Source organism: Larimichthys crocea, chromosome XVII (assembly GCF_000972845.2).
Source record: "Larimichthys crocea isolate SSNF chromosome XVII, L_crocea_2.0, whole genome shotgun sequence".
NCBI classification, from domain to species: Eukaryota; Metazoa; Chordata; class Actinopteri; family Sciaenidae; genus Larimichthys; species Larimichthys crocea.
The window spans coordinates 19,201,107-19,228,618 of record NC_040027.1 but is presented as its reverse complement, the minus strand read 5'-3'; the positions used below and the strand labels follow the sequence as shown (position 1 = coordinate 19,228,618).

Below are 27,512 nucleotides of genomic sequence, written 5' to 3'. Positions count from 1 at the left end.
CAACGTTCACGCGTTCCGCGTACGAGAGAGAGAAAACAGGGGGGCTTCGTTCTTGTACTGATAGCTATTGTTTGTACCGAGCTAGCTTTTTGTCCTTCTTCTTCTTTTCGCAGTCACAGCTGTGGTGGGTCGCTGATATATTTATATCAAATCGTTGTTGGAATATGGCTCAGCATGGACATCATGTAGCCAGTTCCCAAAAAGCACTAATGCTGGAGATGAAAAGTCTCCAAGATGAGCCGGTCGAAGGGTTCAAAATAACTTTGGTGGACGAGTCGGACATGTACAACTGGGAAGTAGCGATATTCGGACCCCCAAACACGCACTACGAGGGTGGTTATTTTAAGGTGAGTAGCTAATGGTAGCTAGCAGTCGATCTATTGTTCCTTAGCTCGTAGGTTTAGCCTTCATTTATGTAAATTACTCATCAACGGTTAACCTTAACCTCCAAGTTAGCGTCTCTAACAACAGCAGGTGATAACGTTAACGTAGCTGCTGTTCCCCGTGATAAAACACGTCTTTGTTCAACTTTTAAACCAACTCCACTCAGTCATTTCCATTAAATATAACTGTTGCCAGCTCGTACACAACCAAAACTTTTATTTCCTGGTGCTTATTTATTTATTATTTTTTTCCACTAGTAAAATAGTCCATCCTTTGACGTCCCCCCTTTTATTTTATGGTAGCAGTCAGCTCCTGCTCATGTTTGACATGTTTTAGTTTTTGTGTTTTTAACATGAAACAAAAGCTTGTTTAGCACAACCGCCTCAAGCTTTAACATTACTCTGATAAGCCGCACTCATCGTGTGCCCTAACTAATTCAATCATTTCCTTTGTGCTGATCTTCACAAATCGACAGCACCGATTTGGTTTGAATGGGCTTGTTTGCTATATTTAAATCAACTCAAATGAACCTACGTTTTAATGCGTAGTAACCTCGCTTTTCAAATGTAAACAGCCCTTATTTGGCCATCTTTATTTGAAACCTAATTTGTTTAACTGTATTTCCCACCCCTACATCCTCCCTTGTGTTGTTCCTGTTTTTGAGTATATTGACAAAGAGGGTTGGCTGAGCCAAAAGCCTCTCCACTGAGTTCACTACTAAATTATCTGTTTTTAAAAAAAAGAAGCACTTAATGCTTTATTGTAAGATCTTTTTTTTTTAGAGATGTATTTTCTCGCCACCATGGCTGTAAACCCCTTGACCTGTTAACTGCTACTGATCTACAAAAGCAAGATTTTTAGTCCCACACTTACATTGTAAATATAGAGCAGCGTTGTCATCGCAGGGCAGCTTACAGTTGATTTGTTTTACACATGTGTGAAAATCAATTTCAGATATATCGCAAAACGCTCGAGGGGATTGTTGTTCACCCACTTCACTTGCCTGGCAAATAAAGCCCCTCTTAGCTCTTAGTGCTGCTTCAAACTTTCCCTAGATAGATATTTTATTGGACATCAACCAAAAATAATGAGCTTTTATTAAGTTTGTACAATGGTTTTGTCTGTTTGAGAGAAAACAATAAAACGGGTCAGAGCTCTGATAGATTTAAATGTGTCTTTTAGTAGAAAACAACATTAACAACATACTCAAATTGTTCATGGTCTCTTGATAATAGCCTTTTGTAATGGGCTCATAATGCTAAGCCACACATTACCCATAGTTGTTTCCATATTACAGCTGTGAAAACACAACTTTGTTTGTAAGCTATCTCTTTAGTTATGTTCCACCATGCTTTGGTGCTGCTGAGAAGTTCATTCCTTTTGCCTCTGGTCTTTTTCAAGCTTGTGAACACAAGCAGAGGGCCCCGGCAAGGCTACTGTAGACTGTGTTCAGTGTATCAGTGTGGGTGCTTTGTAGAGGATTCCTTTGTCGGGCCAGGAATGCACAGCCTGGCTGTGAAATCCACCGCATGGTTGTGACTCATTGTCCTGTTTTGGGTTTCCATCCAACCTGTTTGCCATATTCTAACAACAACAACCACCAAAAAAGAAAAACCCACCCTGTTCTGACCCGATTACCCAGACAGACAGTTATGACACCCCAGGACTGCCTGTTGACTCGAAACAGGGCAGGTCATGACGTCACGAGAAACCTGGCTGAGTCAGGTGTTTATTTCACATGGGTGTTGCTCTCAAAGAGTCACCTCATGACGATTTCATTACAACTGCAGGCACTCAGTGGACTGAGACATACTGAAATGTCATTCAAACAACTTTTAGATATTTCTTTTGGATCCATAATAAGTAAACGCGGTGCCTTTTATCATAGAAAACTGACCCGCAGCTCTCACAAAAGGCCCCGATGCTGACATTCATTGGTTCTAAGACATTTCCAAGCTTTAGGTCCTTTTGTGTGCCTTCTGCTTTGTCATGTGAAGTATCCCTCCAGGCTCTGAGTGTCTGATACTGGCGCAGGGCCAGCAGTAGTCCTGGGACATGTATGAAGCAGAGCAACTGTGCTGCAGACCCTCAGAGTATATGCTTAAAAAGCAGTGTTTGGACAGTGAGTCCCTGTGTTGTTAATGTACACATTCAGTATGGATGTGTGCATGACTGAGGTTTAATCTGTCTACTCTGAGTCAAATACAGGTTTAATCTGAGGCTTAAATGCGAAAACCTTTTTTGATACTTTAAAATGTGACCACACAACTCACCGTCCTCTCTCCTCTGATTTTCTTGACGCCCAAAGGGTCAAATCAAGAAGTGAGACTTCAGTGTTTTTACACCCCACTTATCACAACTTACTCAGCAGTTATTATGACTAAGTCAAGCACAGTGTCATGCTACAATGATAGAATTGTTTTGTTTTGTTTTGTTAGATGTTTGTGTCTCATCAAATAACATGTGTTTTTATTTGCTCAGGAGCTACTTGCAATCTTTTCAGGAATACAATCTCAAGATCTATGAGTTGTTTTGTGGCGCAGCATACCTGCCTTTAAATATCACGATGGAAGATTAGTTAAGAAAATGTGGTTGAATCACGTAACGTCATTTCCAATGAACTCCTTTCACAACAAGCCAAAAGTGAAAACTGGCTCATCCAATAGGCTTTTACATTACATGGCTTTAAGTACAGCATGCATGTAAGGTCAAGTATGAGTTTCATACACAAGGCAACAAATATGCAAATTGGATAATTCATCTTATTGTTCAACTCTGAATATTTTTTAATTGTTTAAATATATCATATTGCTATTACATCTATAAAACAACCTTTACTGTGCTTCTGTGCTCTGCATGTCGATCGGCTCGTTGGGTTAATAAAACAAGGACTTGTGCAGGTCCATAAACTCCACTTGAGAACGATGACACAGCTTTTTCTGCGACACCAGAGACTGTCGATTCACATCAGGCAGATTTGACCTCTTCCTGCTCCGTTTTGTGTCGCGCACACTGGACAGCAGGCAAAGAGGTAGAGAGCTCCGTATCCACAACTGTGAGGTCATCTGGTCGCGTTTCACAGAGAAGTTTGTCACAATGATGTACGACAAAAACCACGCCGTGCCCGTAGTGATGCAGCTGCACCGCTCTGACGATCTGTGGAAATGGATGTTTGAAGTGCTGCTGTGTCAGCACCTGGCAGCTTTAATTGTCATTTTTGTTTTGCGTGTAATTACGATGCGAACAAGCTCTTGAAACTCAACCTATGCTGCGAAACAGCATAGGTTGAGTCTTCTGTTTCTCAGTCAAGTGGTTTTCTCAAGTGGCTTTACACTGACAGAAGATTTCTTCACAGCAAACATGAAAAGGACAGTTTTTGCCCTTTGGTTTGGCTCGGGTGTGTCTGTCTTTTTCAGCTTCTGACAGTCAGTCGACAGACTCTCAGCTCTGTTGAGCAGCTGACTCTGTGTTTGTGCCTTTTTTTTTTCTCTCTTTTTTTTTTTTTAAACTCCCCCCTTCCTTCCTCCTTCCTCGTGGTGAATGCAGAATAATTTGCACAGGCTCCATGTTAGCCTCACAGTAGCAGTAGAGGGGAGGGTACAAGCAAGACGACCCAACCCGGCTGCAGAGGGCTTGGCTGGGCCGAGTCTGGCTGAGCCGCCGGAGTCATGTTTCCCCCCTCTGGCTGTGTCACAGAGAAATGAGAGCAGGGGAGAGGAAAGAAGAGGGAATATAGAAACAGCCCCTTCCTTGCAGTGGTGCCCCTCTGAAAGGAGAGCCTGCTGTTAACAGAGGTGAGTGTGAGGCCCCAGTAGATAGTTATAACCGTCCCCTGAAGCCCTGACCATGTGCACTTTTTTTTTTTCCCTTCCTGTATGGGCCATCGATGTGGCATCTGAAACACGGCTGTACAGGCTGTTCGATCACCCAACAATCAACTTTTGATCCTTTTCCTTCTCCTCAACAGCCTCCCCCTCCTCCTTAGCTCAGTTAATGAGACAGGGCCCGTGGGGTATGAACGTGATAATCTCTGGGACCTGTGTGCGTGCGTATGAAGTTTGCTCTACTCAAGGACCTTTTTGCTCGTCATTCAGTGTGTGTGTGTGTGTGTGTGTGTGAGGATAATGTCTGTAGAGAAGGTAAAGAGGTGCACAGGGAGAACAGAATGATTTGTTCTGTTCAGGGTCTTTGCATTGACCTGGTTTACTTCCACTTCCTGTCACTTTTCCATGAGGGTGGGCGTGTTCGCTCCTGTTCTCTCTTCTTTAAGGCAGCTTTTTAGCTCACAATCCAACAAAGATCTCCATAGAAAGAGGAAATTGACCATGAGTTCTGTTTTTTCAGTAACAAGCCTTTCAAAACCTTCTCTCTCTCTGTTTTGTTTGTTTTGTGTGTGCTTGACAAGAAATTGGCTGCGCTTCATGTCCACCGCTCAACTGAGCTGTTCAGAGTGAATCACCTTATGTCCGCAGATGCTGTTAATTTTGTGCTCAATCCAATTAGGAGACATGACATGCAAGTCAGCGGTAGCATGTCGCAGCAACTGTACTGAGGCTAGCACTTTGTGATGGGCTGTATCTGAAGGCAAGAATCCTTCCCAGGAGTGGAGATGGAGGGAAAGGGCAGTACAGTAAAGGCAGAAAACACAGATACAAATCTATTTAAATGCTTTTTTTTTTCTTTTTATACATTTGACTGATCCCAGGAAACAGAAAGCTGATACCGGCTTTCAGAGACCCTGCTGCATCGTCCTCTCTTGTCTTTGTCCTCTTCTGTTTTCTTGGTGAGACACGAGACAAGCTGCTCGCTGCTACACGGCAAATGAGCCAACTGAGCATCCTGTCTGTGTTTAGGCCACATCCTTGTTTTACTTCTCTACCCCATCCGTCCGAGTGACCTGCCGTCTCCTGGTCAGTGATTTTTACGGCTTTTTGGTCTCCAGCACAGTTTGTAACACACCCTGTGCCTGGATAAGACCTTCAAGACAAATTGCACTGCATCCAATTCAAATGGTTTTAAATCTATAGTTGGTACTGTTAAAAACCACAAGCAACATCCGTCTTTCCCATCTCCACTAACTTCATGACCGTCAGTTTTATTTTGGTAGTATCCAAATCCACCAAATGAATGGTGACTTGCATGCATGGCTTGTGTTTGCATACAGTTTGCGGCGTCGTGTTGCAAGGAATATGGTTTTAAAGCCTGTCTGTAAGCTGTATTGTGAAATCATGCTCTCACCTTCTTACAGGGATCAATGCGTGTGCTTATCCTTAATGCATACCTCCACCTTCCTGCTTTACTGGTGGCTTGCATTCAGACCTGCCGGATTGTGATGAATGAATCTATTTTATTGGAAATGTTGATGCGTATGTTTCCCGACAACGGGCTACAATGTGAGATATAGGATTTTTCTACTTTCAAATATGTGATAAAAGCAGCTGGATGTTTTCTTCTACGACTGATTGTCTTTCTTTATCATAAAAGAAGAGTGATGGATAGACAGTTCTTTGCCAAATTCGATTTTTGCTGACCTGAACCAAATGTCTTGGGGCTTACAGAAGTCAAGCTGTTGGAGAGATTATTATTTGCATGCAGGTTTTTTTTCTTCTTCTTTTTTTTTTTTTTTTTGGTAAATCAACAAACGTAAACCACGAGGGTTAGTTTTCCCCCAAATACACAATATTTTCAGCCAGTGCACAGATATGATCGTGATGTTTATATTGTTTTGGAAGACAAACCAAGTTCTCACTGTTGCAGCCTGGCCCTCCTCTTCCCTCTCCTCCCCTCCTCCCGGCTGGCTGCAATGTGCTGCACTGTTGCCAACCTGTAATGTGTACAATGTTGGCTTGAACCCCGCCAGGGCCGCCAGCTTTCTGGCAGGGTCAGTCAGACCCTGGGATTTAGTTTTTTTTGGGTTTTTTTTTTTTTTCGACAAGCGTCATTCTCTCAGGACTGTGTCAGTGTTTCCTCTCCAGCCTGGTTTTATATGGTTTCTTCTGTTTGTTACAGAGTCGCTTCAGATGCCAGATACAACAGATGTTGTATGGTAGTTTAGGACACTGTGACACACACACTTTAAAGACAACAGACCCTGAATTAACCACAGATTCGGTGACGGGTCACACTTTTAGCGTTTCAGTCGTAAAGCCTGGTTTAAGTGCTACATTGCAGGCAAAGCAGGATAAGACCTTAATGCTGAGCAATAGTATTATATAGAGCACAACCCCCTTTACACCCCCCCCCTCCTCCTCCCACTGCCGCTCCAACACCTCCCTGCTCCCATGCAGCCGATACCCCTCCCCGCATCCCACTCATCGGTTCACTGTGGCGAGGACCAGCTGACCATGCCGAATCAGCAAATGTGTGTGTGTGTGTGTGTGAGAGAGACTGGGGGGTGGTGTGGGGGGGGATCAGCAGAAGGTTTCATGCTGTGAGTGACGTCCGCGTATGCAATCAGTGTAGTTTGTGCCCCCCCCTCCCCAATCCCTTCCATGGCAGGCCTTACAGAACAAGAGTAGAGGAGGGGTCCGATACACATAGTGGGATTTATACTGTGCGTGGGTGTGGTTTCAGTGTGAGGACATATAATAGCAGAACACGGGTGTGAGGAGTGGATTGTCTTGGGTTGCAGTGACAGCTGGAGAGGACAAACCCCCACAATGTCTTTATACCCACCAACCCCCTTCCAACGACCAGTGTTTCTCTAAGCTCCACACACTCGGCAGCTGAATGCACTGCGAGCCTCCCTCCCTCCCTCCCTCCCATCACATCATATTACATTACACTGTCATTTGCTCCTCCATGCTTGGCCACCTCAGTAAGGTTTGTCATGACTCCACAGCTGCTATTTATAGGTTTTTCTCTCAATCACTATTGAAGCTCATCAGCGTGATGGTTGAGGTCTTCATTCAGTTGCCACTTGCTGTAAACGTGGGTAGAAAAACATCCAGAATGAAGCCCTCTCTGTTCCCAGCAGCTGTCCCTGTGTGTGTATATGTATGTGTCTCTATCTCTGTGTGTTTGTGTATTTGCTGCCTCTGCAGTATTCTACAGACTTGCATTTTGGATTCAGTTACCTCTAGCCCACCAGCAGAGTAGTTATAGCTAAAGTATACTACACCACTGGTGCACTACAATTATACGCAACAGCCTAACTATGGCTGCCGGAGTCTCCATTTACTGTCCTTGTACATTTGAGACTTTTCTTTGAGCTTGGTGGAAACAGTTCTCCCAAACGAAAGTTTGGAGGGAAGTAGTTCCGACTTGTCCACTGGCAAGGTAGAAGAGTCAGTAAAAACTGCCTTCCATCTCACGTTGTTAATAAGTGTTTGTTTTTTTTCTCGCCCTCAGGCCCGGATCAAGTTCCCTGTGGACTACCCGTACTCGCCGCCTGCTTTCCGCTTCCTCACCAAAATGTGGCACCCCAACATTTATGAGGTAACACCGGGCAGTCTAAAACACACAGTAAACAGTTTTCATAGCTTCCCACTAAGTAGTAATAACTAAACGCTGGTCTGAACATGTTTGTGTATTCCCTCGTGTCCTTTTTAGAACGGAGACGTATGCATCTCTATCCTGCACCCACCAGTGGACGACCCACAGAGCGGGGAGTTGCCTTCAGAGAGGTGGAACCCCACGCAGAACGTCAGGTACACAACAAAATGTTCATCCGAGAAGTCGTCTGAGGTTTTGTTTTTATTTTACGGAACACAGTGGACAAAAACACTAAAATACGGACAGAAAACATCTTTATTTAGCAAACCTTCAGTCAGACTTTCTTGGCGAGTGAATGTATCAATACACAAAGTTAAATTAAATTAAAATATATAATAAATATATAAATTAAATTAAAGCTGAGCAGAGAAAAATACAAGAAATTATTTGATGATGAATCAAATAATTTATTGTATTTTTCTCTGACAAAGTATGGGATTGAAATGTTTGTTCACAGTCTTTGGTGATGTAATTTCCAGTAGCTTTGCAACGTGGTGTCACATGCCTACCTTTCTTCTACTGTCCACATTTCCCCACTTGTCTAACACAGGCTAAAGGCTTAACATAGCATGCAAGCGTTTATGCTGCTTTGTAGTCCGTTTGTAATAAAAGGCTGAAAGTAAGTTTCCATTTGTCAAACCTTGATATATATTTTTAGATTGATTTTTCTACCTCACAGAATTTAGACTGATGCATTTTTTTCCTGCCTTCCAGGCAACCTAGGGAAGGCATTGTTATTGCGGTATGACAGTCAACATGCAAAGGCTTGAGACTTTCCGTACTTCACTTCCCTTTGGGTTTCTCGGACTTGTTATTGTGTGCTAATGTAGCTGATAGTGTCCGCTGTTTTGAAATGCCTTTGTTGTAAATGTGTATAGTGACTGATTTCCTGAGAAATCAAAGCTTTTGACGGGAAACGAACATACTGATTATAGCTGTTTTTTTAAAACCACTTATGCGAGAGTTAGAGCTGATGAACCTGTTAATCACACACACTAATAGGTCAGTGGCTCACCTGTTCATGAACATAGTTTGAGGTAAGAGAGTTTCTGATCGTCTCTCAAACGCCAACCGACTTCCTGCTGCGTAAACATCCAAACATGATGTATAATTCATATGCTTTTTTAATATATTAACATGACAAAGATTCATTCATTCGACAACCCCCTGCTGCTTTCTCATTCCCCCTCTATCGCTCTCGCTTTAGTTACATCCAGCCATGAAAGTCTGCATTAAAGAACGCCGTGTAGCCCCCGAGCTGATGTTGACAACAGCGAAAACAAAAACAGTCCCACATTTAGTCTCAAGGAAAGAGTAGATCACGCGTATGAAAACCATTTTAGAGTCAGTTGAACTCGTTGATTCACCTCTGTCAAAGTAAAGCATAAATAATGTATAGCACCATTGTCTATTAGTATCTCTAATGAGCAGCTCTTGAAGCTAAGGGCTAAATTCAACAGATGACAGCAGAGACAAATGGATGCTCTGGGGTGTAGCAGGCTGGATGTCTGACCCTAACCTTCATCTCTTCCCCCTCCCCCCTTTTTTTTCTGTCTTTGTGTCCTTTCTTTCTTTCCTTCTTTCTTTCCATCTCTGTACGCCTCTTTGTCCTGCACGCTCAATGCCTCTTGTCTCGTCTTGCCTTCATCTTCCCTTCCCTACCCCTGTGTTCCTGCCTGCCCCCCCTTCCCCCGTATTGCTTTCCTGTATTTTAATCTCTCCACTCCCGTTGATATCTCTCTCAGGACCATCCTGCTCAGTGTCATCTCACTGCTGAACGAGCCCAACACCTTCTCCCCGGCCAACGTGGACGCATCCGTCATGTACCGCAAGTGGAGGGACAGCAAGGGCAAGGACAGGGAATACATCGAGATCATCAGGTACCAAGAGAAAAAACACACACAATTCACGCACACATGGGACTGTCAGCATAGCAGGTACACAGAGTACCGAGCTCTGAGGCTCTATGTGGCCTCATCTGACTGATGTTTGTTTTGTTTTTTTCTTCACAGGAAGCAGGTCCTGGCTACCAAAGCTGACGCAGAACGGGACGGCGTCAAGGTTCCCGTCACGTTAGATGAGTACTGCGTCCGCACCCAAGTCCCACCCACAGACGACGGCTCCAACCTCTTATACGATGACTACTACGACGATGAGGAACTGGAGGACGACGATGAGGATGACAACGAGGACTGTTGCTATGACGAGGACGACTCGGGCACCGAGGACTCCTGACCTTGCCTTCCCATGATGTCGCCCTCCTTCGACCCTGACCAGTCTTTGCCCTCACCACGCGCCCCCACACCACCTCCCTCTCTCGTCATGGACTGAACTTTAATTCCCTGCCCCTTCTTCATCATGAACCCCACCAACCCCCTCGTCATCCTCACTTAGCACAGGCGCCCCGTCGACCTTCTGTCACGTGTGCAGTCACAGTGCGCACACTGAAGCCTGATGCATTGATGAAAAGAAAGCTACAGAGTTGTTTTTGTTTTGTTTCTTTTGTATTTGTTGTCTGAGTAGAGGTTACACACACGATACACACACACACACACACACAGCAACAAGTGACATAAATAGTACTAAAAACTGGTTTAAAAGCGTTTAACTCCAAAGCCTTTTTATTCTTCTGGCTTTACGTGGAACAAATCCTGTCTGATGTTACTCGTCGAAAATTTGGCTTAGGAACAGTCACTCCTTTTCTCGATTTCATCAGAGGGGTGGAATGTAACATCGCAGGTCTGATTAGATCAAAGAAAAACAACAAAATTGGCAAACAGTCTGTTTTGAAAAAGCTGAGTCACGTCTCTGAGCCGTGTATGTATGTATGTATGTGTGTGACCTCTGGGTTAGCAGGCCGTTTGAAGCCCTGCCACGCTTCACCTCTGACCTTTATGAGCCCCAGGGCTTGTGCTGCTCCCGACAGGGAAGTTATCCATTTCAAAAAGCCGTTGACACTCCCTTGTGCCTTCCCTCACTCCCGGATATCACAGATCTGAATGACTTGTGGGACAGAACGTGTGCATATACACAGCAGGTCAAAGCAAACCTCTGCCAGCCACACAAACAAGCAGAGGGGGGAAATATTCAGGCTCACAAGGTCCCAGGTGGGGTGCCGCGCAAACAGCAGCCCTCCCGATGGAACAAGTTTCAACCTATTTATAGCGGCACCTGTCAGATTTGTTCAGGGTGTGAGTGAGAAAGGTAAGATCCCAACAGCTGAGCTAAAGAATGGAATGTAGATCAGAAATCCCACAAACGTCCTCTTGACTGCCACGCAGCCTTCATCACACGAGCATGTGCTACTAGTGACCCGGATGCATTAAGAAACAGCAAGCTGAGCCTGCTACTGCTCCTGAAATCCAATGTACTGTATGAAATAAAAACCTATGCAGTCAGTGCTTGAACCTACTTAATATGCAGTGCTTTAAACGTGGCAGTAAAGCTGAACCTTTTCAACAGTCCGAACTGAACTCCAGCTTGAGTGTTGCAAGCCAGCTATGTACCTGTGTGGGCTTTGGACAGACTGTGTCCTTGGTTAGAGATGGGCGTGTGTAGTTGTATCTGGCTTTATGTTTGTCAGTGGGTTGTTATTCTAAGTCGCAGTCTCCAGAGCAGAAGAAATGAGTGAGATTGTACACTAGCCTCCATCAGAGATCGCCCCCTAGTGGAGGCTGTGTTTTGTTTTGTTTTTTTTTTGTTTTTTTTTTGCTTTTCACTCCCTTTTGAAATGCTCGACTGGGCTGCAGCCATCTTGACTCACCTGAATCAATGAACAACTGTTACCTCAGAGGACACGAGGCAGCAGTGTGAGTGATTCAGAAGAATGAAAATGGCCTGACTATGTAGACTGACGGGGTTTTGTTCTGCCAAGACACCACCTCCCCCCTCGCCTTTTACTTCTCTCCTCACTGCCAGTGAGTGCTCTGCTGCACACTCAAGTCACATTACCACCATCCAGCAGTATTTCCTGATGAAATTCACAACATTGCTGTAATCATGTTTTCCGTTGTGCGTGTGAATATTTGCCGTTTTTCATGAGATGTGTGAAGAAGAGCAGAAATGGGAAAGGCATGGGGATTAGGGGTTGACCTTTTTTGAGCATGAACAGGAGAATGTGGTTCTTCACTCGCATGCTGTTATGATGTGTTTGTGGTTTTAGATCTGATGTAAGGGTTGGGATTGTGTCCAGGGACAAAGGTTCTCTTCTCAATTTTATCTGAAACTGTCGTGTTATGAATGGGCTGAGGGTTGTCTGTTTTTCTGGAGTGGGGGTGGGTGGGGGTGGGGGCTTCTTTTACTGTTTTGATGTACTCTTATTTCCAAATTATGGTGTGAGCTGCGATGTTTTCTATCTTATATGTATTAAGTGCTACGAATATCAACCCGATTGTTTAAAAACCCAGGATTGTTCATGGAGGAGCGAATAAACTTATTATAGACAAATATTAAATTGACACAGCACACCATACAGTAATTATTCTAGCCCTTTATTAAGCCCTGAATGCTGAATTAGTTATCAATACTCAATATTTGACAGATGCCCATTTCATAGCCTAGGAATGATCCTCCCCTCTCTGTTTTGATGTTTTGGGGTGAATGGGATTTGATTTTTGTCAAACTACTGTTATTTCTTTATCATCTTTCCTCCCCACTCGTCCCCCAGTTCTCTGAGCTCTGATTGGTGGCAGCATCACTGAGGGGGAAAAAACCAACAGAAAACTACAAGAACCTCAGGAAAACAAACAAACAAACAGAAAAACAACTACCAACAAACAAACAAACATCCTTTTCCAACAGAGTGAACCTGACCCGGGGAGTCTCACTTTTTGGCTTCAAAGGACTGTTTACAATCTCTACCTTGATATGCACATGTGGATATTTGACGATCACTTGATGTGTTTTTTTGTTTTTTTTTCTTGTTTATATTTTCTTATGGTTTCTTTCTTATGGTTTGTAAATCTATTTAAAAACTGAAATAAAGATCTTTATTAGATATCGGCTGATTTATTTTTTATTTTTTATTTTATTTTATTTTATTATTGGAGTGAGGTAGATGGTCAAGTTTGAGAGTTTGTAAAGGTCTCACCAGTTTCTCTCTTTTGTGTTCTCTTATAGACACTGAACTGACGTGAGTGAATGAAACTCAGGGCTATCTCTGAGAGGTAAGACTCGTGTCTTTTTTGCTTTTGTTTAATGGTTTGTGAGGAAAGTTCATGATGAGATGTGTATGCTCTAGACACTGTGTCAGATTCAGAGGGTGGTGGAGTCTTCCAGATGCTTTCCATGTTTTTATCCATTAGAAGTGGACTGGATTTTTATAAATAGACTTTTTTTTCCCCTCGTTTGGGGTTCTTCACTCTTAGAAATGTAAAGTCTCGTCTTGTAAAGACGGCAAGATGTTTTTTCACATCTGTCCATCACTCTCCACTTAACTAGTTACTTAAGCCCTGCTTTGCATGAAAGAAAACAACCTCTCTGTGCCATTTATCTTTTGACATTTAAAAGAAATAGCATGCTCAAATGTTATAAAAGAGCAAAACTCACACTCCTGTAGAGGAGCAAGAGTTTTAACAAAATGTCTTTATTGGTTACATGGCCCGTCATGAAAGATGATATCATCGGCTTCAAATCAGGGGATAAGACTGAGGTATTGTCTGATTATTAAAACTCCACATTGCTCTACATGTCAGTGCCTGACATTTGCTCTTTGGTCCATGTTTTTCATCCCTTGATTTACAAACAAAACAAATATCTCAGCCTCAGCTGTGCTTTGTTACTAATTAGTAAACGTAAGCATGCACATGACACATTAAACTAAGATGCTGAAAGTTACATCTGCTCAACATTAACATGTTATTATTTAGTTACAGCATCAGAGAGCTGTTTGCATGGCTGACATTCAGTCTTGTAGAGTGGTGTTGAGCTATGATACACTGAATGCAACTAGATGACACAAATCATATCACCAGTATTGGTGCTGAAATATAGTCTGCATACTATTGGGGGACAGTTAGTTATCAATACTCAATATTTGACTGATGTCCATTACACAGCCTATGAATGATCCTCCCCTCTCCATTTAAATACTGTTATTTATCATCTTTCCTCTCCACTCGCCCCTCAGTTCTCTGAGCTCTGATTGGTGGCAGCATCACTGAGGGGAAAAAACAGAAACCTACCAACTACCAACAAACAAACATTGTTTCTGTGTTCTCTTATAGACACTGAAATGACGTGAGTGAATGAAACTCAGGGCTGTCTCTGAGAGGTAAGACTCTCAATGTCTTTTTCTTATAAGCTTTTGTTCAATGGTTTGTGTGGAAAGTTCATGATGAGATGTGTACACTGTAGACACCCTGCCAGATTCAGAGGGTGGTGGAGACTTTAAAGGATTTCCTGATGCTTTCCATGTTTTCATTATAAGTGGACGTTTTACAAAAAATACTTTACTAAATTCATGTTTTTTTTTCTTTGCTTGTTCCTTCTTCACTCTTGGAAATGTAAAGTCTCGTCTTGTAAAGACGGTAAGACATTTTTCACATCTGTCACATCTGCTTAACTAGTTACTTTAGCTCTGCTTTGCATGAAAAAACGACCTCTTTGTGCCATTTATCTTTAGACATTTAAAAAAAATCAAAAACAAAACCCCACACTCTTGTAAAGTTGTAGAGTTTTGACAAAAAGTCTTTATTAGTTACATGGCTCATCACGAAAGATGAGGTCATCAGCTACAAATCAGGGGGTAAGACTCGGGTATTATGTGATTATCACAACACATTACCACATTACACTGCTCCTCTACATGTCTGTGCCTAAAATTTGCTCTTTGCTCCATGTTTTTCTTCTCTTGATTTACATCACTGATCACACCATTATCTGAACAGCCACACCAGCAGTGTAGCTCTATGGATGACAGTGATCCAGACTGAAATATCTCAACAACTACTGGATGGATTGTCATGAAATTCATTAGTGGTCCCCAGAGGAATAGATATAGACAGAGAGACACACAGATGCACAACAGCAACAAAGCAATAACTGTAACTGTAAACATTAATAGAGATACAGAGATAGCAGCAATTATAATAATAATAGTATATGTAGTGGATGTCATGCAGGACCACAGCAGCAGCCATGATCCAGGAGGACCTGTGAGACGAGAAAGCACAAAAACTCTGGGGAAGAAGCTGAGTTAGTAACATGTATTAATCAAAATCATCAGGTCGTTTACAGATCACTCCCCAGTTTAGACACAAACTAGATAACAGTAAATCAGAATTGTGCACTAAGTGTAATGTCGAGGTAGGGAGTTTCATTCATTGTATCTGGACATGTAGATATACTGACAAATACTGGCAAGATGTAGAACATCGACTACATTTAATTTTTGACATTAAACCTAAAAAAGACCCGGTGTGTCTACTGTTTGGACTGGCAGACACACAACTGAAAAGTGCGCATTCCAAAAGACTCTTTTCTATTCTCACTTTTTGTGCAAGGAAGAATATATTGCTGAAGTGGATAGACTGTAAACCCCCCACAATAGCTGGGTGGCATAAGGCTATTTTTGATATGTTGCCCATGGAGTACTTAACATACAGGTCCAGATATATGACTGAGGTTTTCTATGGAATCTGGTCCCCATTCCTGACTTATATTGGTACAAGACTGGCTGCCATCATGTTGAAAGGCCTGGTGGACCATAAGTGAGAAAATCACAGTTTGGCTCAACACATGGTGGGCTTCCTGAGCTACTGTGCACTCTCATTCTTGTGTAACGTGTGATTCTCTTGTTTGTGAATGGTGTGGCCCCATTCCCTGTTGTTCTTGTTCTTGTTGTTGTGGTTGTTTTTGTGTAAGACAGCACGGTTTGTCTGTTTTTGTGACTGTCTATGTTGGCTTGTGTTTATGTAAAAAATAAATACAAATATTTTCAAAAAAAAAAATCATCAGGTCAGCAGTCACTGAAAGGAAATAATTGATTATTTAGGTGTGAAGTGCAGTGTAATGAACAAAATAAAAGTAATTTGATTTGTTCCTGAGTTGGGGGACAGTAATTATGTTTATTTATGTTATAGATTGATCACATTATGGAGCAAATTTAAAGTAACATTATAGTGGTTGCCTCTAATGAGCCCAGAATAGTCTAACTTAGAAAATCACATCTTACTGATGTAACTGCCTCGTATCAGCTGGTAATACTTTCAGTAGTTCATTATTTTAGATAGACCCCTTCAAGAAATCCTCTGGTCAAAATTAATGAGGTTAACGAAGGCACACAGCAACATTTACCCAGTGACTAATGTTCAGTGGATACTTGGAATATTCAATACATATAGCGGCAATTTATTCCACTGTCAACACTATCCACTATACCATCTTTAACTTCTTGCATGTCCAGATTTTCTGCTGTTTTGTGGATAAACTAATCAGAAACAAGGATGTTATTTTAAAGCCTTCTGTCTGAAGTATTCCCTGTCTCTGCAGCCTTTCTGGAGACAGAAAGGCATGTTTTGTTTCACCTGCACATGGGCATCGCAGCTATTTTTAAGAAAGTAATAAAGGTTCCTGTCACTATGTCTTTTCTTATACACCAGGCTGTAATACACTTTTCTTTTCCAGGGGAGTGCCCTTGTGTTTTTCCTCAGCTCTAATACATAAAAATCTATTTTTCTAAGCCGTCTACTCAGTGCGTATATGCTTTGGTGTGTTCAAACTGTGCGAGGAGTGTGTATGATGAGATTTGTGCCCTGCAGTCACCCTCATGATTTGGGTGGAGGACACCAAACTGTTTTTTTTATTTTCTTATTCTTTTAGTGCCTGCTTTGTGCCTCTAGAGGGCAGCATCAGCTTTTTTTTTGTTATATTTGAGCTACTTCTCTGGTCTGTAAAAATCCTCACTGACCAAAAGGATGATAGATTAAAGAGTCAAAACAACCTCTACACACACTTTAATAACCTATAGAGAGTTATTAAAGTGTGTGTTTCTCTTGTTTCCTCAGATAAACGTTGTTGTGATTGACTGTGATTCTCCAATCATTGCCTCAAACTGAAGCTCACAATGTTCCTCTGACTTTGTTCTCCAGTCGGGGGCACTGCCATTCCTGTAAATATACAGAAACAAAGAGTGATAAAGGTCATATAGTGTATTTCATCCTCATATCAAAGTGCAAAGTATTCTCTGGTCATTTCCACGTTTCACATCCGTCACTGTGACTCTGTAACTAGGCTGCCAGTATAACTCACTTGCTGTGCCTTTATATGCTGCTTCTGCCTATGAGTTATACACTTTATTATCTCCACTTTCTTATACGTATCTGGAAGAATTGACCCACCTATGGCTGCCTGTAATCTGGCGCTTGGAAATGAAAATCATCAATCTGTGAAAAGCTATTGTGTGAAGTTTTTACCTGACAAAAATGTAGATCAATATACTTGTTTGCTGGTGTTTCAGGCCAGCTCTGTGTGTAATCTTTCCTTCCTTCATCAATGTTTTATTCTGCGTCCTTTTAACAACACTTCTCCCTAAGCTCCGAGGTCATTTCATCAGTCTCCCCCAACAGAGATATGCCATCTTTGCTGCCGAGTCCATCAAATCTGTTTCCTGTGGCGACAGGTCTGAGCTTTTGCCCTGCATGTGTTCAATCCATATGCCAGTTCAGCGGACCAGAACAAGCAAGACACTCAAATGGTCCTGGCATTTGAAGAATTGCTTCTCTCTCCGTGGTTGCTTTCATACTTTTTTTTTTCTGTAAAGGATAAACTGCAGGTTATAAACCCAATTTCTGGATCAGAGCCACATGTTACAACCAGCACTGTGACTGTGAGTCATGTGTGTTGGCATCTACAGGCTCCCAATGACTTCACTGAGTCAGAGCCCTCTGCGACCCGCAGATAGTTGGCCGTCCTGAGGAACGGGTGAACCGGGTGAACCCTAACAGAACAGAGAGAAAGATGAGAGGAGAATAGAGAGTTGGTTAGTGAGGGGCTAGATGGGGAGGGGGGCAGGGTGGTGGGATTGATTCATATGTCAGGATATCAGATGTCTCCAAGGCAACAGAAGTTGTGTGGAAGCAGGTTGGCAGGAAGGAGAAAAAAATGGATGGCAACAATAAGTGAAAGTGGGGTAAAAATGGACACTATGACGTGTCAACCATAATGAGTGACCATATGTGCTAAGAGTTGATGCAGACACACACACATACACTGTAAAAAGGGACAAGTGAACAAACCTGGATGTGCACTACACCTCCTGCGGTGCTTTTGTGCAGCTCCTGTTCAGTCTTACAGACTCTTTTCTGCGTACACAGCCATAACTCCTCCTTCCTACCCTTCCAGGAAGTCAATGGGACATCTGCAGGGAAGATGTCTGAAACACTCTGTGCATTGACTCTCTCAGCTGCTTTTTTCCCCACATATAATTATCCCTGTCACTACCTATGTGTTGCTACATCTATCCATCCACAGAGAGAGGAAAGCAACACACCGAAGCACATGTGCATCATTCATACACATCTGTACTTTGGGGTTTTTAATAGCTTCAGTGTTTGGCAGACAGAGATGTATGGTCCAGCCCTTTAATGAGAGCAGAACAGACACATTAACCTTTTCTTGTGGTGTAGTCTGCCCTCACCCTAATGCTGAAGATCCTCAGACGGTTGGGTGATCTCATTATTTCACAGCTGTTAACAGTGTGAGCATGGAGTAGTATGTGGAGTGGTATTCATATATCAGCAGATACTGTTCCCATTTTGAATAAACTTTTTTATGTTTTATCCCATCAATGTTGTATTTATAAAATAGTCTTCCATGTAAGTTCATGTAGTCGTGAAAAAACGATTAATTAATAAGTCACTGGGCCGAAAACTAATCGCCAACAATCTTTGATTTTTCATTTAAGATATTTTTCGTGCAAGAACATGCTCAAACATTCACAGACTACAACTTCTACATTGACATCATCTATTAGATTTGCATGTAGTTTGTTGTAGACACATAACATGAAAGAAAGCACTAAAGCACTGTTGGAGAGAATGTTCATTAAATTGTTAAATATCTTCATAACACACATCCATGTGTAATTCTGTGTTTGGTATCGCTTTAATTTTTGGGTTTACATACCTAAAAATAATTCACATGTTGTAACCTCTTAAAACACGTTTTGCTTGACGAGTTTAACAGGTTGAGTATCTATAGGTTGTTGAGTGAGCACTGCCTCCCTCCCTGCTGGCTTCAGATGCAGACGGCAGTGGGTGAGAGTTCGAATGTGTCTCTGCAATCTATACGGTAAGTGGCTCTTTTCACACGTTGATTACATCAGACAATGACCAGTGAGAAGACCTCACAAGGCAAGATGTGTAATTATCTCCGCTCAGAGCTTCAATAGCTGACATGGTTTACATGCCAGACTTAGACTGTCCTGATGTATGTCCGTGTCGCAATAGGTTGAACTGTGACATTCAGGTTCTCTCTGACATCCTTGTGGAAAATGCTATACTGCAGGTTTGTCCTCCTCTGTGGATTAATGATGGATGGATTGGTGCATATTTGTACATACGCATGTGTCAACAGAATATGTTTGCATATGGGTTTATGAGTTGGTAAATGTTATGCATCCTTTGTTGGATTGTCTTTAAAAGTCAAGACAAATGTTACAAATATAATGTCTGACACGTATCCATACATTTAGGTGTAGGTTGATCTTCCTGTGAGTGAGCTATCCTGGACTTGAAAACCATGAAAACATATTTTCTCAATCATCTTCTTACGACGCGACATGCAAACACAGTTTCCTGCCAACAGCTTGCATGGCAGGTTTCTGTATTTGTTTTTGTTTTTTTCTTTCTCACTAGTGTGACATGGGCAAGGCTCAGCTGCAAAAAAAGATGTCACGTGCTTCTGTAAACCAATCACAATTTAGCATTTATTTGAATCAAAATGTAAAGACAGATCCTGCCAGGTCAACCAAACCTGATTAAAACACACCCACACAGTCCTGTAGACTTACCAGGAAGCTTTGGCACCATGTGTGTCGGTGGGTTGGTCCAACTGAAGTATCTTCAACGTCAACTTCCAAGTGAAAAAAAGACTCTTCAGAGTCTAAATTGATGAAGACATAAGGCAGAAGACAAACATAGAAATTTCAAACAGGTGAACGGGAATGGGAGTAGACTGGGACTAGTCATAGCCAACGCACTGTATTCATGTCAGACAACATGCACCAAAGATAAAGGTACAAGAAGAACAGGTCCACTAAGTGTAATAAAAAGGAAATGTGACAAACACAGTTCTTAAAAACCAAAAGGCTCAACTGTGTTAAGAGTTGATGATTCATCCGCTGATTTCTTTTTCTATTCTGCTGAACTTTAATGATGCTGTAGAGCAAATACTCAGTCCTCCTTTCAGAGAATTTTTAAAAATAACTTTTGTGATTCCTTTACTTTTCATCTAGTGTCATTATCAAGTAAAAATTTCATTTTGTCCAAAACTTTGATTTACAAAACTATTGACGTTCCCATCGGCTTCAGCTTCACTTTGTTCTCACTGCTAATTAGCATGCTTATTTATTTTTTTATTTTTTCATTGTTTGTGCAATAAGTTGGTTGTAATACACAGTAGACAAACAACAGAGGACATGATGAATACAAAATCAGTGGGTACATAGTGACCAAGGGAGCATGCTCAACGTTGCTACTTAGCGGTGTATGCAGACATGTCTGTGTCTCTGTGGGTGCGTCTGTATGTCCTGTGTGTGGATAATCAAGGTAATTGAGGGGATGATTGGAGGGAGATGTAAATGGATTAATCAACTCATAAGTAGCCTATTTTGTAAGCTTGTTTACATGCACATGCACATTTGCAATATGGGGCAGGCCTAAGGTCCAGTCACCAGGGGAGCAGATGATGCACTGGTGTGACAAGAGAGCGGGAATGCCCAAAAGTGCAGAAGCCATCTAATTATCCTGTGGTGAGCAACCACCAGACACTTGGGAGGGGGGTTGGTCATCCTGGACAACAGTCAAAGAAGTGTTGTTCCCACAGATAGCTACTGCCTCACTGAACTCTTGGACGTTTTTTTCTAAACTTAATACTTTGATACTAACACGTTATCACGGCCCAAATTAAAATGGAAGATAAACCCAACAGCTCATTTACCGTAAAGCTCTGCGTATTTTTACTTTGCGAGCTCCCAATTAGCTGTGACAAGAAGGGCAAATTGATCCAGAACAATCAAGCTCATCTCATTTCCCAGAGATGGGCAGGTCGAGCTGACAGCTGTTCCAGGGTTATTCACATTAAATATCTTAATCAGACGTTTGCAAACCTCATATTACATTTTTAAAGTCCTTCCCCTCGAGTCAGTCTAGTGCTGATTTCTGATAAAGCTCAGTCCACAACTTGACTCAAAACTAAACAATCTGGACAAATAAAGGGCTTTTGTCCTGCAGATCAATGAAGTCAGTGGGTCCCTTCCTATTTTAGACAGACAAATGTATTTGTTGCCATAGCAAAGTTTCCAGGAAAACCGATCAGCTGGTTTAAATAGACAAAAAAAGAAGAAGAAGAATGGGAAAAAGCTGTTAAATTGAATCAACACACCAGCACACAGGTGCCTGTGCTCCACACAGCATTGTCTATCTCAGCTGCACGTGCTTTTCTTGTTGAAATAGTCTTATTATAAAGCTATAATGATTTACTGGCACACAAAAGCTTTGTGTGTGTGTGTGTGTTCATGGAAAAACTAATTTGTTTTGATGAGACTCTTTCAGACTGAATGATTGAAATGCACCAGAGGGGAAACAATTAAAAGAACTGTTTTTATTTATGGGGACAGTAAACAACATGAATAAAGCAGATTATCCTTATTGTACAAACAGTATAAATATTCCCATAAAACATGAGGAGCAGCACTTAAATTGTGGCTGTGACTGTGCTCATTTAAACATTTTAAACCCACCTGTAAGATTGCTCTGCTTCTGCCCTGTAACCAGTGTGTTTTCCACTTGGGAAAACGTACAGTTTGATCTTATTGGTCGGCCGGAGCCCTGTGCCGTCTATAAAACGCATGACAGGAGCTCCGGAGCAGGAGATCCACCGTCTGAGTGCGCAGAGCAGCGCCACGGAGCGCACAGGCTTTATCGGGGAGAAAACACCTGTTACTGACGGAGCAAGTAGACAAAGAGGAGCGAGTCCCTTTTTATCGTGCTGTAAGTATATTATTTATACATTTCTGCCCACATGAGCAGTGTGTTAACACCAGATTATGTGGAGACGTTGGATGATTTGGAAAACGGGCTGGTGCGCAATGAGGGGAAGGTTCGCACCTGTTGATCTAAATATGCGTTTATAACTTTATATTTCTTAAACTTTTTAGTTTTTAAACATATTAATCCACATGATCTAAAGGAGGAGAAAGACAATCTGCTGTTACAATATTAACCTTATGAACGTTAATATTATTTAATTTGGCTAAATTAACTGCAAGATATTTTCTCAGACGTTTTTTTTTTCTTTTTACCATCTGACGTTTTTAAATAAAACTGAAAACCAAATCAGATTTTTTTAACCTTTAATTTGATTAAAGAATAAAATACGCTCAGGAGAAGCAGGAAAAGGGAGCACAGATATTTCATGTTAATATAACATCCATTAACAGATTTTAAATTTAGTAAAACCTCAAGATTTAAACGAAAATTGTTAAGTAGCCCCCCTTTTGTTGTTGTTAATCTGTTTCTAGATTCACTAATATTTCCACTAACATCAATGAAACCACCCTGCTGTCTAAAAACAGTGAGTTTGTTGTAAATATTGTAATATAGTTTAATTCGAGTTGATATAAAAATATATAATTTCTCTGTCCTTCACATTGCTCTCGTAGACACTCTGGGAGGTCCTCTGTCCTAAAATGTGATAAACCTGCTGAACGAACTGTTCAGAGAGAACCTTTTTTGAGCTGTCTTTGTGAGAGCTTTAACCCTACACAGCATCTGTAGTTTAGATGTGATTGCAATATTTATTGTCTTTATCTTCTACGTATTTTGGGTTTCATCGTGAACTGCTCAACAGTGCTTCAGCACCTTGGTGTTATTTTTATCTCTCTGTTCCCTGTGGAGCAACCATCCTCTGATTATTTACCCCCGTGTGTTATTAATTACAGAAACGTCTGACTGCATCTACTCCACTCGCCCACACATCCCACTGTCTAGTGGGACCATGTGGGTTCTGGATAAGATCCGCGGGTCGGTGGAGACCGGTGTGTTGCGACAGGGGGAGAATGAAGACAAGAAGGCTGTCACCCCGTCCTACAGCAACGTCCTAACCCCCGACAAGATCCCAGACTTTTTCATTCCTCCAAAGCTGGTCAGCAATCCTCCAGAACCTGAGATTCCCAATGTGAAACCCAAAGAAGGATTGCAACCCTCAACTTCAGAGCAAACCATCAGCAGTGGGAAGAAGATCAGTAGTCCAAGAAGTCCTCGCCTGGTCGCCAAGATTGCAGGAGACACCAAGAACTTGCTGAGAGCTGCAAACCGTCACATCATACAGATAGAGAGTGCTGATGATGTTGTGCCTGGAGACACCAATGCAGACCCCCAGTCTCAGACAGCAATGTCCCTCCCTTATGTTCCCAAGACTCACACGCCTTATGGCTTTGCAACCTTAAAGGAAAGCCCCCACACTCGCCGCAAAGAGTCACTGTTCCACTGCGAGCATACCAGTCCTATCACCTCCCCAAACACCCAAAGAAAGGGAAAAAGCAGCGAAGGGGGAAACCATCTGAATCCAGCTGACTTCAGCACCTCTCACATGAATCCTTATCGATACTTCAGTGGTGGAGAAAGTGACACCTGTTCCTCAGCTGAGTCCTCCCCCTTCAGCTCTCCTCTACTTTCTCGTTCTGCCTCCCTGCTCAAGATCTTCACCCATGAGACTCAGGCCAAAGTCGTGAAAGCCAAGCGGACATTCGCCCGCCACAGCTCCCTCTCCACCGACGAGTGCAGCTCGGCCGAACCCAGCCCCAACATCCAGCGACGGCTCCACGTGCCCTCCTTCCATGGTGGTGCTGGAGCATCAGATCACGGGCTCCAGCGAGAGCACACCATCAACCTGCACAAAGGCGGGTCGGTGAGGATCAGCGCCAACTATGACTCCAGCACGTCCCGCCTGCTCATCCGAGTCCTAGCAGCGGAGAGTCTTTACGACAAGCACGTTGACATCAAGAGCATCAACTGCTGCGTGTCCGTCTACCTGAACCCGGGCAAGATGCAGAAGCAAAGAAGCAACATCATCAAGAACAGCCGCAACCCGGTCTTCAACGAGGACTTCTTCTTTGACTCGATAAGCTCAGTTCAGGCGAAGAACCTGTCGGTGAAGTTCAAGGTGGTGAACAAAGGCACCAGCCTCAAGCGGGACACACTGCTTGGAGAGCGAGAGGTGCCTCTGACAAAGCTGCTCTCAGGGCTTTAAAGCCACAAGACCTAGAGGTCAAAGGAGGCAAAAAAAAAACAAACAAGAAAAACTGATTAAAACTTAAATTAAATGTTTGCACTGGTTTCTATACAAGCAGCTCTTTTTTCCCAATAAATGAACAAAATGAGAGAAAAAGAAGGGCTTCCAGTAAGTGAAACATTTTTCCTCGAAGGAAAGAAAGGCTTTCTTCTGAGAGCTGAAGAAACACCAAGCTCAGAAAATGAATCTCTTGATGTGCATGAACTGATGAAGGCTTTATGGTGACCAAGACCTGCCTGGATCCTTCTCTCAATAATGAATGCTCATTAAACCAAGCCGGGCTCCACAGCAACAGATGAAAGGGTTTTTTTTTTTTTCCTGGACATATCTCCCAGCCAACTTCCTCAGCCAGGTCTGGTTCAAAGGTTGGACGACACCTGTGTATCAAGCTGTCCTCATGTCCTTGCCTGCACTGTGTTCGTCATGTGTGGCATGGCTTTATTACTGTAATACGACATAAATCAGCAGCAGCACAGGATGTGATTCTACATAAGCTACACCGTGTGTTCAGCACAAAGATGCTTTTGTGAATCAGTGTGAGCTTTGAAGTGGCACTACATCCTGATGTGCAAATGACCCTTTGATCCCAGTTGCCATGGCCCGCCTCCTACGGGGGAAGGCGAGGGACAAACAGAGAAGCCACAATAGACACATTTACATGCACATCAAAAATGGAATTATAATACGATTAGTAATGCAAGTAAGACAGAGTCATATGATTACATAATCTGATTTTATTAGTGTAATTAGGTTCTTATTAACAAAAAAGTAAAAGCTCAGTAACGTACAGGTGCTGCAAAGATCTCAAAGTTATCTCAATGTTAAAGGTGCCCTGTGGAGTTTTCTGGTAAACAAACAAAAGTTATAGTTACAGTCAGTGTTGAATGCTTGTCAGAATTAAATCTAACAAATGTATTGAATGCATTTCCTTCCTCATAAAACAACTTTTTAAATATCTTTATTCCTGCATTTCGCTTGTTAGCATTTTTTCTTCTATTGTTGTTGCAATGCTATGTTTGTTACAGCCACCAATCAGCTGAATATTATGAAATCAGAGGCACAACACATTCATGCAAACACTGCTCTTTAGCACTACTAGTGGTCAAAAACTCCATGGGGTATCTTTAAAGTTTATTTTTCTTGAAAACAAACAAATACTAAAAGTATTTTTGAACCAGTTTCTGATGCAGATGGATTAATTCCAACTCAAATGATGAAATCTTGAACCATTTCTATTGGAAACAGGTTGAAATATTCTTACTTCACTCACATAGTTTGACTTGTTTTATAAAATATAGGACTTTAAACACAGTAATGTATGCAGTGTGAGGTAGCCTACCTGGATTTTAATGTCTTTAATGGACAATAGTTATGTCTTTAACTGCATGAAATCCAACTCACTGAATTAATGAATGTGTATGGAAAGAATCCTTCATATATTTGATATGTACTTTATTTTTTATTTTATTTTTTGGGTTGATGCAACCTCCTCAGCCTTATGAAAGACCTGTGTGGATGTCCAGCTGCAGCCTGTCACGCATGCCTCATCCAGTGTGGGCACCTTGATTAAATCTTGTGCAACTAGGCAACAGCTCTTGCCAAATAGGTACACCGACATCTTCGCTCTGCATTCAGACCGATTGGCGACACCTCTGTGTTATTCTGCAGAGATTCTCAACACCAAAAACAGAACAAAACAAAACAAAAAAAACCCACTGGAGCATAGAGGATTAGCTTGGAGTTTTTTTTTTTATATAGTCAGTCAGCACGGTCCATGGGAGAGCTTTTGGATGTTTAAGAATTTTTTCAACTTAATTTTCCACTTTATAAAATGTTCAGTCACTAATATGCTTCAGTCAAGCGTGTCAAATCCTTCCCTCCCAGCATTTCTTTACTAAAAAAGCGCCCACATTTAACAACTCATTTTAACAGAAGTGGTAGCAACAAAGTGCTTTAATGTGATTGAACTGCTTTTTGGTAAAAATTTGATAGCAGTGGGAGAAGAAAAATATTAAAACTCTAATTAAATACATCCATTATGTAAAAACAGAATTTATGCAACCAGGCTGTTGCCTCACAGTCGCAGTTATTGGCAGTGGACAGTACTTGTTTGCATGTATATGTATTAAATGTCTCATATGAGAAGAACAGAGCACTGGTGTCACAGTGCAGAGTACCAGTTGCATGGCATGAATATGTCAATGACACACTGGTGTTTGCATGACATGCTCAAAGTTTTATGAAACCCTAAAGCCTTACGATGTATGTACGTGTGTGTGTGTGTGTGTGTGTGTGTGTGTGTGTGTGTGTGTGTGTGTGTGTGTGTGTGTGATTTGATTAGCATGACATTTTGTCCAAAGTTCTTAATTTTCTATGTACAACATGTAGTATTTTGTAAAATGCTTTTGAATGGTTTGAAATGACTCGAAACGTGTATCAGACTTGTACTGTATATAACTACATGCTGTATGTATTAGTTTCTACACTTGTCAGTGAAATGCCAGTTATGCACCAGCGAGTGAGAAGTTGTCTTGAGAGGCGTTTTAATTATGTCTGTTTCAACGTCAATGAAGCCCAAGGGGAAGAAGACAAAGAAGAAATACGGAAAAAAAACAAGGCAATGAATGCATGTGCGTGTTTTGACTTAAACAGCAGCTCTCTTCTCTTTCGTTGTCCTCTGCTGTCCATCTGAGGAATTAGAAGAAATTGCATGTGATTGCAGCCTTGAGTGTTCTGCAGAGGGGAGCGACAACAGACAACGAAAAGAAAGTCAGAGACATCGGAGTGATGCAAATTACTGAGGTTTCTCACACACTGCCCCAAAGCTTCAGTTTAATTCTGTGAAGATTACTCTCAACTGGTGTTTGTAGCTCACTTGTAGCACTGCTATCGATATACTCTATATACTTTATATACAGTGACACTGCTGTTTGTTATAGTGTGAAAGTCGGTGATCTGTTGTAACCCTTGTTGCAAACATACAGTGCCTGCTCGTAGAATTATTGTATTTTCTACTCAAATGTCCTAAATTGTACTCAACCCTGTTGTTACCAAACCCCTTCTGAGGTTTCTTCTAGCATGACTAACATACTTCACTAGTGTCAGTACTAATTTTCAGTGGA

At 41.9% G+C, this 27,512-nt stretch overlaps 2 protein-coding genes across 2 annotated transcripts; both read left to right on the top strand.

Annotated features, from left to right (window-relative positions):
* Positions 1 to 164: 164 nt before the first annotated feature.
* Positions 165 to 12,630, top strand: cdc34a (cell division cycle 34 homolog (S. cerevisiae) a). Its single transcript, XM_010736808.3, has 5 exons — positions 165 to 347; positions 7,735 to 7,821; positions 7,936 to 8,033; positions 9,624 to 9,758; positions 9,891 to 12,630. The coding sequence occupies exons 1-5, from the start codon at positions 165 to 167 to the stop codon at positions 10,111 to 10,113; spliced, it is 726 nt and encodes a 241-aa protein (XP_010735110.1). The 3' UTR covers positions 10,114 to 12,630.
* Positions 12,631 to 21,873: 9,243 nt separating this feature from the next.
* LOC109142031 (C2 calcium-dependent domain-containing protein 4C) lies at positions 21,874 to 26,701 on the top strand. The gene is made up of 2 exons (XM_019274350.2): positions 21,874 to 22,088; positions 23,039 to 26,701. Exon 2 carries the CDS (start codon positions 23,095 to 23,097, stop codon positions 24,346 to 24,348), a length of 1,254 nt encoding a protein of 417 aa, XP_019129895.1. The 5' UTR covers positions 21,874 to 22,088; positions 23,039 to 23,094; the 3' UTR covers positions 24,349 to 26,701.
* The last annotated feature ends 811 nt before the right edge of the window (positions 26,702 to 27,512 follow it).

Coding starts and splice junctions, on each gene's coding strand:
- cdc34a (XM_010736808.3), top strand. CDS start 165: ATGGCTCAGCATGGACATCATGTAGCCAGTTCCCAAAAAGCACTAATG. Junction 7,822..7,935: donor GGCACCCCAACATTTATGAG/GTAACACCGGGC, acceptor TGTCCTTTTTAG/AACGGAGACGTATGCATCTC. Junction 8,034..9,623: donor AACCCCACGCAGAACGTCAG/GTACACAACAAA, acceptor TATCTCTCTCAG/GACCATCCTGCTCAGTGTCA.
- LOC109142031 (XM_019274350.2), top strand. CDS start 23,095: ATGTGGGTTCTGGATAAGATCCGCGGGTCGGTGGAGACCGGTGTGTTG.